Source organism: Engystomops pustulosus, chromosome 2 (assembly GCF_040894005.1).
Source record: "Engystomops pustulosus chromosome 2, aEngPut4.maternal, whole genome shotgun sequence".
NCBI classification, from domain to species: Eukaryota; Metazoa; Chordata; class Amphibia; order Anura; family Leptodactylidae; genus Engystomops; species Engystomops pustulosus.
Window position 1 is genome coordinate 171,598,205 of NC_092412.1, and position 18,970 is coordinate 171,617,174.

Sequence of the window (18,970 nt, forward strand, 5' to 3'; positions counted from 1 at the left end):
GCACAGGGGGCGGTCCTCAGCCCGAACGCACATGCGTTTCCAGGGAAATGCATGCGATTGGTTTATCAATTGGCTTATCAATGTCATGCGTTTCCCTGTCAACGCATGTGCGTTCGGGCCGAGGACCGCCCCCTGTGCGCTAGTGTCGCGTTATGAACGGACGCCTAGCGGATTGTGTGACCGCGGCCTGAAAAGATAGAGCTCAGTCCTGAGTCCATTATCCGCGCGTGAAAAACGCATTGAAATTGAATTGAAATTGCATTGAAAACACGCGTGAAAAACTGAGACACTGAACAAACTGAAGAGACTGAAAACTGATTGAACTCCGATGCAAAATGTCAGTTTTTGACTGACCAAACCCTGACGTGATCTGCAATGCAAATGTGGAAGGGGCCTTACGCATGCATTTTCAAACAGCTGAAGAGGAGATTTGCCTAATTACATTGTTGTCAACATTGAGTTGAGTGTTAACGCAATGTTAATGTGTGTGTTAACAAAATGTTAGCAAACACATTTGTTAACATTGCATTATCACATATGTTAAATCGTTAACACATGCATGCGATGTTGACACCAATGCAATTAGGCAAATCTTCTTCCCTCTACTGTTTTTTTAAATCCTTTGTCAGATATTTTAATTGATGTGTCTTTTCATCTACTTGTATTTAGACAACCATATTGATACAATGCGTTGGACTGTTCTTGCATTAGTGTAGGTATTGGAATACATGAGAAAATTACCCCTGATCTATACACCTTTGTGCATCACTCACATCATTTACACCGTCGTATACTTTAAATCTGTTAATACCATTCCACATATCCCCATTCCATATTCCCACTTAGGGCACGGTGTGTTTTCATTGCGTTTTGATGAGGAGGTTTGCCTTATTACATTACTATTAACATTTGTGTTTACAAAACACACGTTAACAAAGTGCTAACAAGACGTGAACATAAATATGTTAACACCTGTAAATATAAATGTTAACAGTAATGTAAATAGGCAAATCCCTTCATCTCAGCTGTTGTAATGAGTTTCAAAACGCAATGCAAAACCGCAACCAAAACGCACAGTTTGACCGCACCCTTAAAGGGGTTTTCCCACAAACTCAAGTTAGGCCCTATCCACAGAATAGGGCCTAACTTGCTGATTAGTGGGTGTCTCAGTGCTGGGATCCGTCGGACCCCTCATCGCTCCGTAAGATTTATGAAGCAGGCGGCTGCGCATGGTCGTTCTGCTCCATTAATCTCTATGGAGCTGATGGAGATCGCAGAGCGCAGCACTGATCAGCAAGTTAGAGTGCTAGTTAGAGATAGAGATTAATGGAGCAGAACGGCCATGCGCAGCCGCCTGCTTCATAAATCTTACAGAGCGATGAGGGGGTCCGACGGATCCGAGCACAGAGACCCCCACTGATCAGCAAGTTAGGCCCTATCCACTTATTTAACATCTCTCTGCCACACAAACTGTCCCAGCTGCCATCTTTCTCTTCCCGCTCCTGAATCTGCACCCTGAACCTCTGTAACCCCCTCAATCCTGCTGTGCCTCTTACTTTGAGACTGCTTTCACATTACAATAACAGATCATCTCTCCTCAGCTGTTGTAATGCGTTTCAAAACAAAAACGCTAAATTGTAAGAGTGCCCTGAGAATCCTGCAGCCGTCATCAGATAAAGTGAGTGACCTGCAAACGTCAACGAGTCACGTGATTTCGGAACGTCACGAGGCTCAGTGACGTCAGAAGGTCCCTTTGAGTTATAGGACTTAGCCTCTACCATATTCCTACCAACAGAAGTCCGATTTCGATTTCTGATCACATGACCGCAAAGTAATTGCCCAGAGATTAGAGCTCCAGGCAAGCTCCTCCTTCTGTCACGTGATTCGTTCTCTAGACCCGGTTGTTCTCTAGTGTCTCACGCTAAGCAACCATCTGCTGTCAGCATAGCTAGCATTGTGTTCCCCTACTGTTGATATTACCATGGTTCTAGAGCTCGACTTATTCCGTGAAGATAAGGGGGGCAACCCCGAGCTTATCAGAGAGACACAAAGGAAGAGATTTAAGGATCCCGGACTGGTGGACGCCCTGTTGAAAGCAGACACTGCGTGGAGAAAATGTGAGTAGCACTGACGTATTTTTGCGGACTACTTTTCTCCTGTCAGAAGAGTCGCACGGTAGGCCATATGGTGCGTGGTCATCTTACTGCTGCCGGTCATACTGCTGCCATGTGCACGGTGTCTGATGCAATCATACTTCAAGCGGCCTGCAGGGGGCGTGGTTATGTGTGCTACGCCTTCTGAGAATACGCGAGAATGTACAGAAATTTCCGCCGCATAAGGGATATATAATGTTGCATATAGCGTTATATGCTCTACCTGTTCACCAACTTTCAGATCATTGGAAGATGGACAGAACGCTCACCTATTTGTTAGTAATTCTTTGTACATCATCTTTACCATTGCCTCCACAGTGTAATCCCCCAACACTGCATAATGTTTATGAGACCAAGAAACTTATACTGCCCCCTTCTGTACCCCCCCCCCTGCCAGTTGTGCCCCCTGTAGTTCTTCCAATTATTCTATGCCCCATGGGCACAGATATCATCAAAAGCTTTGATTCCAGGATGTGACAGAAAATCTGGAATGGCCTTGCACACCTAAGTAGGAATTTTTGTTGTGTCCTAGGTGTATTTTCTACAGCTAGCACATGTCGCTATAAGTGCACCAGAAAAAAACTGGAGCATAGTCTTTATGAATCTTGAACACCTTGTGGGCCCCCAAAATGCATAACCCGAGTGCACCAGTTTTATGGAGTGTGCAACATTTATGTCGGACTAACGACATAAATGTGGTGGCCACTGTGAATGTTCAGCAGAACGCCCCTTCATGCACCAGGCATTGGGGGACATTTACTTAAAGTGTCGGTGTCTGCATTGGCTTTGTTACCGACCTGCTCTCGGAAAGAAGATACACATTTAATATTGTAGAGCTGTGCAGAGACATTTCTGTCCCCGAGACCATTTTCTGTCCCCGAGACCATTTTCTGTCCCCAGCACCAGAAATGTGTCCAACAGTCCCTGCTAGACCAGTTTTCTTTTGGTCTACTTTCCGCCAGTTTACAGCGCCCATAAAGGGCTGCGACACATATTAATTGTGTCTGAGTTTCCACTCCGCCAAAGCCACTCCCCTTTTCGGAGAAGAGTCGGAGCAGACGGAAAAAGTCATTTTTTTCTGTCCCCGACAGCTAATAAATAGGTCTGAGAGCAGAAGATGCGGTGAAAGCGGCACAAAACTGGCGGAAACACCATAGTAAATGTCCCCCATTGTGTTGTGGCATGCACAGTGCAGCCAAAATACAATGCAAGCACAGGAACTTCATAAATACATGTGCAGCCTTGGCTTATACTCGAGTATACACGGTAGTTGCTCCCTGTTGCTGTTGTACCATACATAGGCCTTTGATACAGTTACTTAAAGAGGACTTGTCACCCAACATTTCGGCAATAGGAGCTGCTTACTTTAGTAAGCAGCTCCTAGTGCTTGAACAAACGCCGCAGTGTTCACCTACTGGAATCGACACATGGTATGTGATGGATAATGAGAATCTGATTGTAAAATCGTATTACCTGCAGTAGGTTTCCAGTATGTACATGTAATGATATTTTTATTAGCCACCACTCGAAGAACACAAAAGCCTCACGATCATAATGGAAAGTAAACAGCAGGTTAAAGGCATTATTATTAAGATACTCAATGAAGTGTGGTATGGCAGGCATGTAAAAGTCACTTGCCATCCCATGGGCACCGCCACCTTGGATGGCCGATCACTGCCCCCCGTGACGTCATCTGGAAAGCCGTTGCTGAAAAAAAATTTATGTTTATAATATATATTGCAGAAGATAAGTGTGGGTGTATTTGTAAAATGTCTTTCAGCATATTGTTTTTACATTCTAGGCAGATTTCAGGCTGATGCTTTAAACAAGTCTAAAAATGTATGCAGCAAAAGCATTGGAGAAAAAATGAAGGTAAGTTGTCATTTTTATTGTTTCATAAAAGTTAATGTTTTGATCTTATGAATGACTTTATGCTTTATCACTTTTGCTTACTGTAAGCTAATCCATGAATGTATACTGCTCTGAGTAAATCAAATAAAACTATAAACACTAATTACTGTCTATACTGTAGGAGTTCAGTTCACTGGTGAGAGCCAAGACGGTTTACAGAGACACAGAGTCAGACTTGTATCTCCAAAACTGATTAGACTTCCAGTCTTTATTATTGGGTATAGTTACAGGCCCAATATGTACAGGCTCGTAACAAACAGAAAGACCTACCCGTCTTGGCGCTAGCTTTTTCCTCTTTAGCTACTAAAAACACATGGAATGGCATTCTTTACCTTCAGGTTTGCTTCACTCACAGCATCACCTCTAGCTCTGGTCAGAGAGACTCCCATGGTGCAGCTAGAGTTTATAAAGCCCTGGTCTAATAGCAGGCTAATGAGCTGTATTAAGGCTGCCTCAGAACCTGGATTAATCATCAGTGGCCATCCCTTTACCAATGTAGTTGCCATTGATGACCTTTCCAGCCAATGCCTTAGAGTACTTATAAGCCGACCCAAATATAAGCCAAGGCACCTAATTTTACCACACAAAAAAATGTGAAAACCTATTGACTAAAGTATAAGCCTGGGGTGGGAAATGCATTTATAACAGCCCCTCTGCCCATCAGTATGCCCAGCATATAAAAATAAACTCCTCTTTGACGCCCGCCGCAGGGCTTCTTCCTGTGCACGCATTATGATATCACTTGTTCACATGTCCATGTGTGTTGGCCATGCACACTATGATTTCAGCAGACTGTTTATATAGATCTAGATATAGATCTATATCTATATATCAGAGTGCGTCTTTTCAGCAAAAAATTTGTGTAATACAATTGCATGCAATGCTTCAGCCAATTCTGCCTAACCCATGGTATTGCATCTCTTGGATCTGTAAATCGCCCTTACAGCAGTTGCAAGGTGACTTTCTAATTAACCCTTTATAGCCAAAAATGGCTCCCGCTACCGTGACAAGAGCACACACTAAGATACACCAGTCTCTTAGAAAATGCAGAATCCCAGGGACTACAAGAAACCAAAGATTTGCTTGGGGTCATTTTGGGGGTAACTCCTTCCCTCAAATTAAAGTTCCCTCAAAGCACAGTACTATTATATCCTGCAGTTTGCCAGTCCCAGGGTCTACTGACCGGGGATTAATGTTGTTAATAATAATAATTTACTTTATTAATATAGCACACACAGATTACGCTGTGCCGCAAAGAGCTTGGCAAATCATTCACTATCCCCAATAAGGGCTCACAGACTGATCGACCTACCAGTATTTTTTGGAGTGTGGGAGGAAACTGACGGACCCGGAGGAAACCCTCAGTCACGGAGAGAACATACAAACTCTTTGCAGATGTTTACCTGGGACTTGAACACAGGTCTCCAGCTAACCCAAACCACCCGGTGTCCATAATCAGCCAGCTTCTGTTTGTCCTTTTCCTGGCTATAATTTTCTTTTTTTATCAACTCTTTATTTCTATTTTTCAAAGAAAAAACCCATAGATTTTTTTTTTTTACCATCGTCAGGCATCGGCCTGCTCTATGGGAGGGGGGGGGGGGGATCTGGGGCAGCCTGCTCTTAGGGTGGAGTGTCTGCGGGCGGCGTCAGCCCTGGCCACTTTGTGGGTGGAGGGGTCTGGGGCTCAGCGTCAGCCCTGACCCGCTCGGTGGGATCTGGGGCTCAGCATCAGTCCTGGCCGCTCAGTGGGTGGAGGGGTCTGGGACCGGTGTCGGCTCTGGCCCACTCTGTGGCTGGAGGAGTCTGGGGCCGGCCCGCTACAAAAACAGGGGCTGTAACAATTATCTTCTATAAATGGACATCTATATTAATAATAATCTTTATTTAAATAGCACCATAATATTCTGTAGCGCTTTACAAATCATAGGGGACATATGGAACCTAAGGGGGTTAAATACAGGGTCCCCTTCGTTTGAAGCATTGGAGGGTGGCAAACATGAAGGACCAGTCCAAATGGTCAAATGCTTTTTTAGCGTCTAGGCTGAGAAAGAGTGCCTGTGTCCCGTGATTCTGTGCAACCTCTAAGAGGTCCGCAGCTCTCCACATGTTGTCTCCGGCCTGACGGAATCTAACAATGCCCACTTGGTCTTAATGAATCAATTGTGGGAGCCATTGGTTCAATCTTTCAGCCAATAGTTTAGTGAAAATTTACAAGTCAGAAATTAGCAGGGCTATTGGTCAAAAGCTGGAACACACTAGAGTGTCCTTCCCAGGTTAAGGGATCACCGTGATATAAGAGCATAACATTGTGGATGGGATAGGGGTTCCCTCAAGAAAGGCGTTAAATAGCCGAATCATATGTGGAAGTAATATCTCGCTATATGTTTTATAGTAGGAGTAGGTGAAGCCGTCAGGACTTTGGGGCCTTACCAGCAGGTAAATCCTTGATCACTTCTAACAGTTCCTCTATTCTAATTCCCTGGTTTAGGTGGGCCAACGCCTCCTCTGTGAGGGATGTTGGAAGATTACACTCATTTAAGTAGTGGGTGAGGGCATCAGACCACCCTGGGGGAACGGGACCCAGTGTGGGTGGGAGAGATTATACACTCACCGGCCACTTTATTAGGTACACCTGTCCAACTGCTCGTTAACACTTCATTTCTAAACAGCCAATCACATGGCGGCAACTCAGTGCATTTAGGCATGTAGACATGGTCAAGACAATCTCCTGCAGTTCAAACCGAGCATCAGTATGGGGAAGAAAGGTGATTTGAGTGCCTTTGAACGTGGCATGGTTGTTGGTGCCAGAAGGGCTGGTCTGAGTATTTCAGAAACTGCTGATCTACTGGGATTTTCACGCACAACCATCTTTAGGGTTTACAGAGAATGGTCCGAAAAAGAAAAAACATCCAGTGAGCGGCAGTTCTGTGGGCGGAAATGCCTTGTTGATGCCAGAGGTCAGAAGAGAATGGACTGACTGGTTCGAGCTGATAGAAAGGCAACAGTGACTCAAATCGCCACCCGTTACAACCAAGGTAGGCAGAAGAGCATCTCTGAACGCACAGTACGTCGAACTTTGAGGCAGATGGGCTACAGCAGCAGAAGACCACACCGGGTGCCACTCCTTTCAGCTAAGAACAGGAAACTGAGGCTACAATTTGCACAAGCTCATCGAAATTGGACAGTAGAAGATTGGAAAAACGTTGCCTGGTCTGATGAGTCTCGATTTCTGCTGCGACATTCGGATGGTAGGGTCAGAATTTGGTGTCAACAACATAACAGCATGGATCCATCCTGCCTTGTATCAACGGTTCAGGCTGGTGGTGGTGGTGTCATGGTGTGGGGAATATTTTCTTGGCACTCTTTGGGCCCCTTGGTACCAATTGAGCATCGTTGCAATGCCACAGCCTACCTGAGTATTGTTGCTGACCATGTCCATCCCTTTATGACCACAATGTACCCAACATCTGATGGCTACTTTCAGCAGGATAATGCGCCATGTCATAAAGCTGGAATCATCTCAGACTGGTTTCTTGAACATGACAATGAGTTCACTGTACTCAAATGGCCTCCACAGTCACCAGATCTCAATCCAATAAAGCATCTTTGGGATGTGGTGGAACGGGAGATTCGCATCATGGATGTGCAGCCGACAAATCTGCGGCAACTGTGTGATGCCATCATGTCAATATGGATAAAAATCTCTGAGGAGCTTCCAGCACCTTGTTGAATCTATGCCATGAAGAATTGAGGCAGTTCTGAAGGCAAAAGGGGGTCCAACCCATTACTAGCATGGTGTACCTAATAAAGTGGCCGGTGAGTGTAGACCACGGTAATAGCCCTCTAACACTCGGGCAACGACTGCCGGGTCGTAATTAATTGTCCTTGAGGTGTTCTTGATGCCGTATGGGTTACTGTTGGCCACCTGCTCTCTGTTGGTTAGCAAGCAACGTGTGGGCCTTGTTACTGTATTCTTCGAACCTTTGGCGGGAATAACGGAGGAGTTTTTCAGCATTAGCAAAAGTTCTCATAGTCTCGCCCTTACATCTACCACCTATCTTGGTAAGGTCCGGGAGGGGGTTATCAGGAGCCATGATTCCAGAGAAGAAAGCTCTCTCACATTGCTGATGGGCTGCTGTCACGGTAGGTTGAGGCGTATTCTTGATATGTATCACTATATGGTGTTTGTAGTGGGTTTCATGTGTATTTGTATATAATGTTGTGTGTAACATTGACCTCTGCAAGTTTGTAGTCCTGGAATGTTGTACACTCCTCCAGAAGTCTTGGTCATTCCACAGATCCAGTGGGGGTTTGCTATACTAGTGTAATCAGAGGTCGCATTAACCCCTCTAGAAGCGTCATAGACGCTCCTAAATGCAGTATTACTCCTTGAAAACTGCCCAATGCGTCTAAACACGCACTGACATTTCCCCTTATTTGGGACGAGTGAGGACGGCAGGGCATAGCAGAATGGCTGCTGCAGCCCCTGACTTACACAGCCGCCTGAGAGGAGATGGATGAGCTGTTGTATGTGTGAGAGCCTGAGCCGTGCAGCACCTGGACACACCCCCTCCCTAACCTGATGCTGTTTCTCTTTGGCTGGGTCAAAGTGGGCGGGGCTACCAGAAACCACGCCCACCCTACGTGCCGATGTCACTGCACCATAGTTGTTGCACATATCAAAGACTGGAGCTGACCCAGAGGAAAATGTGGCTACAAGTCACCAGGGATCTGGAGGCTGGTGACCAAGGGCTGAAATGAAGCGAGTACAGTAGTCACATCAGTGCAAGATCTGTAACAGCCTGCTGCCCAGGTTATATATGGAAGTGTTATATCATGTATATAAAGTACAGAAAAGAGCAACACTTGTAGCAGGAGGACTTTGGTGCAAATTCCAGAACCTTGACAAGGTAAAAGTTAAAAAATGGCAGCACTCCAAGATTCAAGGGGAAAAAATTAAGTACTTTTATTCCCATGTGTAGCTTTTCAGCTGCTCATAGACCTTGAATCTTGAGAAGTGCCATTTTTAAATTTTAGGCCCCTTGAACACGAGCATTGTGGGGACATACACTCACCGGCCACTTTATTAGGTACACCATGCTAGTAACGGGTTGGATCCCCTTTTGCCTTCAGAACTGCCTCAATTCTTTGTGGCATAGATTCAACAAGGTGCTGGAAGCATTCCTCAGAGATTTTGGTCCATATTGACATGATGGCATCACACAGTTGCCGCAGATTTGTCGGCTGCACATCCATGATGCGAATCTCCCGTTCCACCACATCCCAAAGATGCTCTATTGGATTGAGATCTGGTGACTGTGGAGTCCATTTGAGTACAGTGAACTCATTGTCATGTTCAAGAAACCAGTCTGGGATGATTCCAGTTTTATGACATGGCGCATTATCCTGCTGAAAGTAGCCATCAGATGTTGGGTACATTGTGGTCATAAAGGGATGGACATGGTCAGCAACAATACTCAGGTAGGCTGTGGCGTTGCATCGATGCTCAATTGGTACCAAGGGGCCCAAAGAGTGCCAAGAAAATATTCCCCACACCATGACACCACCACCACTAGCCTGAACCGTTGATACAAGGCAGGATGAATTCATGCTTTCATGTTGTTGATGCCAAATTCTGACCCTACCATCCAAATGTCGCAGCAGAAATTGAGACTCATCAGACCAGGCAACGTTTTTCCAATCTTCCACTGTCCTATTTCGATGAGCTTGTGCAAATTGTAGCCTCAGTTTCCTGTTCTTAGCTGAAAGGAGTGGCACCCAGTGTGGTCTTCTGCTGCTGTAGCCCATCTGCCTCAAAGTGTGACGTACTATGCATTCAGAGATGCTCTTCTGCCTACCTTGGTTGTAACGGGAGGCGATTTGAGTCACTGTTGCCTTTCTATCAGCTCGAACCAGTCTGCCCATTCTCCTGTGACCTCTGGCATCAACAAGGCATTTCCGCCCACAGAACTGCCGCTCACTGGATGTTTTTTCTTTTTTGGACCATTCTCTGTAAACCCTAGAGATGGTTGTGCGTGAAAATCCCAGTAGATCAGCAGTTTCTGAAATACTCAGACCAGCCCTTCTGGCACCAACAACCATGCCACGTTCAAAGGCACTCAAATCACCTTTCTTCCCCATACTGATGCCCTGGTTTGAACTGCAGGAGATTGTCTTGACCATGTCTGCATGCCTAAATGCACTGTGTTGCCGCCATGTGATTGGCTGATTAGAAATTAAGTGTTAACGAGCAGTTGGACAGGTGTACCTGATAAAGTGGCCGGTGAGTGTATATCCAGTTGCAAAATTTGTGGGTGGATATCTGTCCCCACAGACTCCAATGGCACATATGTGCCACTTGACCATACTGTGCATGGGAAAAAGATAATTACAGCCTGGCATCCTTATGGAGAGGGGAGGGGTGAGCACCACACTTCACTACGCTTCTCCAGTAGAACATATGCTGGTTCTGACATGGGCGTAGCATAAATTCATGTGAAAGTAGCCTTAAGTTGTATTTACATGGTGCGTTGTATTTGAAAATTAATCGCAAATGCTTCAAACAAAACACATGTGCATTGTTACAAGAGTGACCACAGTTTTATATGGTAAGGATTATCATTGACTTAAAGGGGTTGTCCGAGTTTATTTAAAAACATACTTTTTCCTGCACTACCGTTCATCCACTGCTGTCTGTCAGTGCCATGCCAGTTTGTTTACAGAGGCAGGCACGCTCCAATCCGGCATCTTCTGCCCGCCTGGAATGTCCACCCATCCCCTGTCCAGGCAGCTGATACAGCATTAACTTCAATGTGCATCAGCTACTGGGACAGGTGGGCATGCTAGGCAGGTGAAAGTTGCCCGATCACAGCATGCCTGCCTCTGTAAACAAACGGCACAGCACTGAAGGACAGCGGCGCAGGACAACTCATCTCCAGGAAGTTTTTATTTTTTTTACAGCACCCCGCAGGCTACCAGAAGATTTTTTAATAAACTCGGACAACCCCTTTAAAGTTTTTTTTTTTTACTAAGCTCATGCATATTATGAGAATTCACAAGCGTTTTGTCATCCTTTAGGCACGATGTGTTTGCAATATATTACCAAATGGAAGCTAACCACCCCATGTAAAAGCAGCTCTAGGTCAGGAGACACATGGGGCGGCTTGACCGCAGCATAGCCGCATAGTAATTGTCTAATCTACAACGACTTCCAGTGGCAGCAAGGTGGATGGAATGAGCAAAGTGCACTGGACAGTAGTCTTTGCATCATAGAGAAATATGATGCTAGGACTCCCTGTCTGCCAGCCAAACAGCAACGCCGCTGTTACAATAGGAGTCCAGTGCAGTCCCAATATTACTACAAATTCCATACTCTTCCTTGACTAAAAATACTCCTCAGAAATGCTAAGAGGAGTATTTTTACTCTGCCAAAAAAAAGTTAGTGCGACCTCTGAGTGTAATTAATTCTCACCCCCCTACTAGGTGATAATCAGCAGAGGAAGTGGGGGTGGATTTTGGGTGTGGGGCTGTTGTTTGAAAACTTGTTTAACAGGAGTTTGTGATGAACCTTTGTCTGGAGAGCATGCTGCTGCGCTCTACCATAGGATATGGATGATGTGTAACTTGTTGATATACTGTAATAAAACTCAAATATCGCTCAATGCTTGTCTTCACTGATCACAAGGGCTTTTCGTGACAGCCACCATAACCACTTTCTTTTTTCGGGAAGCCACTGAAATGGTTGCCCCGGAGCACGGATTTATGGGCTTCCCAGAGGATGATATGAGAGGGGACAGAGGGGGCATTCTCCTTGAAGTAGTTAAGGAGGCATAAAACAGTCTGACCGGAGCTCCTTGTGGGTCCTTTTATATATCCTTTGATAAATCGACGATTTCACTCCTTTCCCAACTATGTTCCAAATTTTTCAGTACACTTCCACGCAAACGGTATTTGCATGGGAATAGATCGCTATTCAGACAGTTTTAAGCTGCGTTTTCTTGCATCCTGTAGCCAAATGGTGTACAGCTACTATAGAAGAGATTAAGCAGTAGATAGGGTAGTATGTTCAAATATATGGAATTTATTTTATTAAAACATACTCACAAAATAGAATAAAATCCACCATGTGGGCGCCAGACTCGCTAGTTCGCCCGACCCAGGGTTTCGCTACCACGGCTTCTTCCGGGGCGTTGCTGGCTAGTAACCTCTCAGTCTTTTTATACCTTACACATAGCACAATTACTGCCTTCCATTCTATTATAAAATAGATTCATCGGACCATTTAGCAACTATTTAGTATACATACAATATTAGTATATAAAAAAAACTAACAAGAATGTTCTACCAGGAGAAAAAAAAAAAATATCTGTTGTTACACAGCTTTATCCTATCCAGTATATCCCAAGACTTCACACCCTCTTCCCCATATTGTAGACACCCCCCCCATGTTTAATGTTTAACCCCTACCTTCTCACACATAACAAGCAGTGCGTGAGCCGGAGTAACTTAGTCCCTGTTCACACTACAACAAAAACAAGAATTTAGTTCATTATTGGCCAATCAATTTGAAAGATTAACATCTTAAGAGGAAAATTTATCTTCAATAAAGGGTATATGTTTCCATCCCTTATATTGAAGAAAAAAAAATATATATATTTTTGCATAACTCACTTTATATAGAAATCATAAATATGTCAATAACCACAATTGATCCAATGTTAACAAAAACCATACCTATTATATTTATATCGAACTAGAGGGATATTCTTCCATATCCATATGTACAATGAAGTAGTGTTGTTACATATCTATATGTTCCATAAAGGAATATGAGTATCCTCCACGTCCATATTAACTTATCCTATTTATGTAGTGTTCATCTGATGGTTAGTAATCCATAATGGTTGGTACCCACTATTTTTCTAGATCTCCTTCAAAAAACATTTCAACTCAAAATCTATATTTAAACCACCCGGTGTTAAAGTCCCTAAATTATATATCCAGTGTCCCTCCCTTTGACTTAATTTTACGTTTATTTGTTCTCCCCGCCAATGTGTTTTTACCTTTTCTACTGCCATAAATCGCAGACCACTAGGGTCTGAATTGTGTACCCTTTTAAAGTGTGCAGAAACGCTATGACTCATGACCCCTTTTTTGATATTTCGGCAATGTTCGGCAATTCTTGTTTTAATCTTTCGGCCTATTCTCCCTACATACCCCAAATTGCAGGGACACATTAAGATATAAATTACATTCATTGTGTCACAATTCATATCCATATTCAATTTAATTTTGTGCCCATTTACCTCCGTGCAGATTCTATTTTTAATTTTTACTTGTTTAGTTTCTTTGCATGCCTTACATATTTTACAATGTGCAAACTTATTAACTCTATCACGACCACATCTAGGATTGTCATCCTTAATATAGCTATTGGTGAGTATATCCCTCAGGCACGGTGCTCTACGGAACACCACTCTTGGTTTGTCTATTAATTTATCCCCTATTACCGGGTCCCCCTTAAGTACATCCCAGTGCTTTTGTAAGATGGATCTGACCTTTAACGCTTCCTTAGAGTATGTAGTGACGAACATAGGATTAATTTTATTGTTATCCTCCTCTATTCTCTTTTTTTCTTTATTCAAAAACAAATCTTCGGGGTATCCCCTTTCTCTAAATCTCTCCTTGATAATCGCTACTTGTTTTTCTCTATCCTGCATATTTCTACAATTTTTCTCAATCCTCCTAATTTGGCCCCTAGGAATATTATCGATCCACGGTCTGTGGTGACAACTGTCAAATTGAATAAAACTATTCACATCTACTGGTTTAAAGTAGTTCCTGCTTTTTATTCTACATCCTTCTCGAAATAGTTCAAAGTCTAAAAAGTGAATAGTGTTTTCATCTCTTTCATGGGTGAAATTCAAATTATATTCATTGTTGTTTATATAATTCATGAATTCATTCAATTCATTATCAGTACCCTTCCATACTATTATGCAGTCATCAATATATCGTTTAAATAAAACAATATTGTTTGAGAAGGTATTTCTTTCACCAAAGATGAAATCCTCCTCCCATTTTTCCATGTACAGGTTGGCGAACGACGGGGCAAATTTGGCCCCCATGGCCGTTCCGCCAACCTGTACATAGAAATGATCATCATACCAGAAATAGTTATGTTCTAGACAAAACTGTATTCCCTTCACCACAAAGTTCTTTTTTAAACAGTCCATCTCCTGACGATTGTCTAGCCTTTCTTTAATTGCATTGGTTCCCAATTCCTGTGGTATGGAAGTATACAGGGCTGAAAAAATTCAATAAAATTAAGAAGGACTATACAGAAAACAATGTATATAGATGGAATAAAAGAAACAATACAGATGGAGAAAAAAAAACACAAATGGTGATATGGATGAGAAAGATCCCATAGTAGAGAGGGAAAATGTTCACTATACAGACAGGAGAAATTTTAATAAAAGACAAACAGCAGCAACCAATTTTTTTAAGAGAAAAGAACAACAGGACCAGATTCCCCGATATGATCGGGGAAGACATAGAACTATTAACGATAGGGGCCCAACGACATTTAGGGGCTACGAAAAAAGAGAGGGACATTATCAAGATGTGAGTAGGGATAATGGATATAATAGGGAATACAATAGGGGTTATGGATATAATAGGGAATACAATAGGGACAGACACTACCAGGATGATAGGAAACATGAGAGGTTTTTGGAAGGAGGGTTACCGGGACAACAGATATGATGGATATCACCAACATAGAAATCCTCAATATGATAGCTATACACCTAAACAACCAAACACCCTCCCAAGACAGGATAGGGGACACCAACAATTTGTAGAACCCCGTGGATACGGCTTAAACTTGGGGATAGCATTTTCTTACACTTTGAGGTCTTTTAAAAATATGAAATTAATTTGTTTTTTCTTCTCTTTATTGTCATTGCAGAAAAAGGAGCCTCTGGGTGACACTGATGATCTTCCAGGTGATATGTGTAATGTAGTGGAAATTACAGCTGATTTGCTAAGTGTAAGTTTCACTTAGTTTTTAGGTGATGCTTTTATTTAACCCCTTTGCATGTGCCCCGTATATATACGTCACAACAGTGTTGCACCTTAAGCGACCATGTATCCTAAACCTTGGCACCTAGAAACACAATTCTGGTGTCCTAGTATTGAAAAGAACTGGAGGTATCCACTGTTAAAGTTGCAGTAGGATATGTGATTTTTAAATTCAGATCTCCATTCCTGACTATAATTTTAACAGTAGGTATCTCAGATTCTGTTTCATCTAGAAACACAATAGTCAACTGAAGGCTTTAAAGAAAACTGTGATGGGCATATTTTGTCACAAGTTATTTGTTGGCCAATTCTGTTAAAAAAAAGCTAAAATTATTCTGCCAAGCTAAAATCTCATATGTTATGGAAACAGGGCCTAAAATATCATCATTTAAAGAAGCTCAGAACTAAAAACATTGACCTGGACATTGAGACACCAATAACTTTGCTCACAAGCATGTATGTTACAGCTGGCACTTGTCTTCTGCGCAAAATTGGACATCCCACCCAGCATCCAGGATGCTCAGGGTGTTACATAGCACAGTGTAATTCATCTGTATGAAGAAGAGCTTTTACAAGCCCACCTGTAAAAGAAAAAACATTTTAAAGCGCTCACGGGTCGGCCGCGGGTGCATGGAGAGGGCTCACGCGCTGAGCCCTCTCCATAGCCGGTAAGTCTTTGCTGCATATTGCAACAAAGGCTTACCGGGTGTTTTCCTGCATATTGCAACAAAGGCTTACCGGGTGTTTTCCTGCTGATCGCCGCCGGCAAAGCTGCTGACGGCTTCAAAAGGATGCCGCCGCATGGGCGCCGCCATCTTTTCGAGGATGGCCGCTCCCCGTGACGTCATCGGGGAGTGGCGAGCCGTCGCCATGGTAGCCTCGGGTCTCAGGAAGACCCGAGGCTACTCCAGGTTAACCCATGCATTACAATGTGCTATCAGCACATTGTAATGTATGAGGAGTAAAATCCCCATATACTGCCATACTGTATATGATAGGATCGTACAGACAACCTAGGGTTAAAGTACGCTAGGGAGTCTGAAAAATAGTAAAAATAAAAAAAAGTAAAAAAAAAAAAAAATATAATAAAAAAAACCTAAAAACTCAAATCACCCCCCTTTCCCTAGAACTGATATATAAATATAAATAAACAGTAAAAATCATAAACACATTAGGCATCGCCGCGTCCGAAAATGCCCGATCTATCAAAATATGATAACATTTTTTCACTGTGTTTAATCCCATAACGGAAAATCTTGCCCAAAGTCGAAAATGGCACTTTTTTTTGTCATTGAAAAAAAAAAAATTCTATAAAAAGTGATCACAAGGTCGAACAGTCCTAAAATTGATAACATTGTAAACGTCATCAAAATCCGCAAAAATCGACACCACCTACAGCTCTGTACACCAAAGTATAAAAAAGTTATTAGCGCCAGAAGATGGCAAAATCCCCCAAAAAAATTTTGTAATTTTTTTAAATGTATGAAAACATTATAAAACCTATATAAATTTGGTATCCCCGTAATCGCACCGACCCAAAGAGTAAAGTAGATATGTCATTTGGGGCGCACAGTGAAATCCGTAAGATCCAAGCCCACAAGAAAACGGCACAAATGCGTTTTTTTACCAATTTCACTGCATTTGGAATTTTTTTCCCGCTTCCCAGTACACGGCATGGAATAATAAATACCATCTCTATGAAGTGTAATTTGTTACGCAGAAAACAAGTTGTCACACAGCTCTGTACATGGAAAAATAAAAAAAGTGATGGATTTTTGATCATGGGGAGTGAAAAATGAAAATGAAAAAACAAAAAAGGGCCAGGACCTTTCACCACCTCACACATGTAGAGATTATCATACCATCCTGTAGGGGCGGCTACACTGATTCAGGCGCACTTGATATTTTCCTTCTAACCCCCACGGTTGTGGAGATATCTTTCCGAGGTTCTGACCATTGTAATCTGTGTTTGGTCAGAGAGGAGGAGCTAATCTTCTCTCATACTGTGAATCAATGGCAGGCAATGTCAGAGTAGTTATTATGAATATTGAGCTGTGATTTTTTTCTATGTTCATCTAATGGTTGTGTTCACACACATTCTGCTAATATACTGTTTCGGCAGTTCTGCTTGTGGTTGCATTTACGTGGCGTTTTTCGCCAGTCGCGATTCCGCGGCGTTTTTCGCCAGTCGCGATTCCGTTTCAGTCACGGGTTACGCTTATGAGCATTTGCGGCACATTAACACTTACGCAACAGTTGTGCCATGTTTATGCTTACGCGCTGTTTGCGTCAAGGTTGAGATTCGCGGCATTTGCAGCACACTTTCGCATACGGGCCTCTTGTCTCACATTTATGTTTGCGTTTATGCGTACGCACCATTTGTGGCGCATTTTTACGTGCATGCAGTGTTTGAGGTGTATTTACAGATTTTCTGTTTATGTTGAATTTGCGCCATGTTTAACCCCTTAAGGACGGAGGGTTTTCCGGCTCATTTCTCGCTCTCCAACTTCAAAAATCCATAACTTTTCCATTTTTCCGTGTACAGACCTGTGTGAGGGCTTATTTTGTGCGTAACAAATTTTACTTTCCCGTAATGTTATTTATTTTAACATGCCGTGTACTGCGAAGCTGAAAAAAAATTCCAAATGTGGAAAAATTGAAAAAAAACCGCACGTGCGTCACGTTCTTGTGGGCTCAGTTTTTACGACTTTCACTCTTCGCTCCAAATAACACGCCTACTTTATTCTTTGGTTCGGTGCGATCGCGGTGATACCAAATTTATATAGGTTTTATTGTGTTTTAATACATTTTCAAAAATTAAACGAATGTGTACAAAAAAGAAAAAAATTTTTTTGCCATCTTCTGACGCTAATAACTTTTTCATACTTTGGCGCACAGAGATGTGTGAGGGGTCATTTTTTGCGAAATGAGGCGACGTTTTAATTGCTACCATTTTGAGGTCTGTGCGACATTTTGATAATTTTTTATTTCATTTTTTATGTTATGTAAAAAGGTGTAAAAGTCGCATTTCGGACATTTGGGCGCCATTTCCCGCCTCGGAGGTCACCGCCGCCTGTAACCGTTTTTATATTTTGATAGATCGGGCATTTTGGGACGCGGTGATACCTAATATGTTTGTGATTTTTACTGTTTATTATGTTTTATATCCGTTCTAGGGAAAGGGGGGTGATTTGAACTTTTAATATTTTATAAATTTTTTTTATTTTTTAAACTTTTTTTTTTATTTTTTTTTTCACTATCTTTTAGACCATCTAGGGTACATTAACCCTAGATGGTCAGATCGCTGCTACCATATACTGCAATACTTCTGTATTGCAATATATGGCATTTTTGCAGCACATTCATTACAATGAGCCACTGGCTCATTGTAACGAATCTGCAGCTGCCAGATAGCCTCGTGTCAAAAGAAGACACGAGGCTACCATGGCAACCGATCGCCGCCCCCCCGATGACGTTCGGGGGCGTGGCGATCGGAAAAAAGATGGCGGCGCCCACGCGCCGCCGTCTTTTAAACGCCGCCGGCGACTTTGCCGGCGGCGTTGAAGGGGTTAATAGCCGCGATCGGTGCAAGCACCGACCGCGGTTATTAGCGGTGGGGGTTTTGTGCAATATGCAAAAACCCCCACCTCTGTATGAAGAGGACTCAGCCCGTGAGCCCTCTTCATACATCCCTTATACCTCTGCGCCGTAGAGCTACGGCGCAGAGCGTTAAGGGGTTAAGGGTACACGCAGAGGTCGCACTAACATTTTTCCAGAAGGGTAAAAATACTCCTCTCACCATTTTTGAGGAGTATTTTTAC

The 18,970-nt window shown here is 43.0% G+C and overlaps 1 protein-coding gene across 1 annotated transcript in view; it reads left to right on the plus strand.

The window, feature by feature from the left end:
- Positions 1 to 1,742: 1,742 nt before the first annotated feature.
- Positions 1,743 to 18,970, plus strand: part of SARS1 (seryl-tRNA synthetase 1) — a 104,661-nt gene continuing 87,433 nt past the window's right edge. The window contains exons 1-3 of the mRNA XM_072137285.1: positions 1,743 to 2,117; positions 3,955 to 4,025; positions 15,037 to 15,117. Of these exons, the coding sequence (XP_071993386.1) occupies positions 1,982 to 2,117; positions 3,955 to 4,025; positions 15,037 to 15,117 (288 nt within the window). The 5' untranslated portion in view covers positions 1,743 to 1,981. The remainder of the gene's footprint in view (positions 2,118 to 3,954; positions 4,026 to 15,036; positions 15,118 to 18,970) is intronic.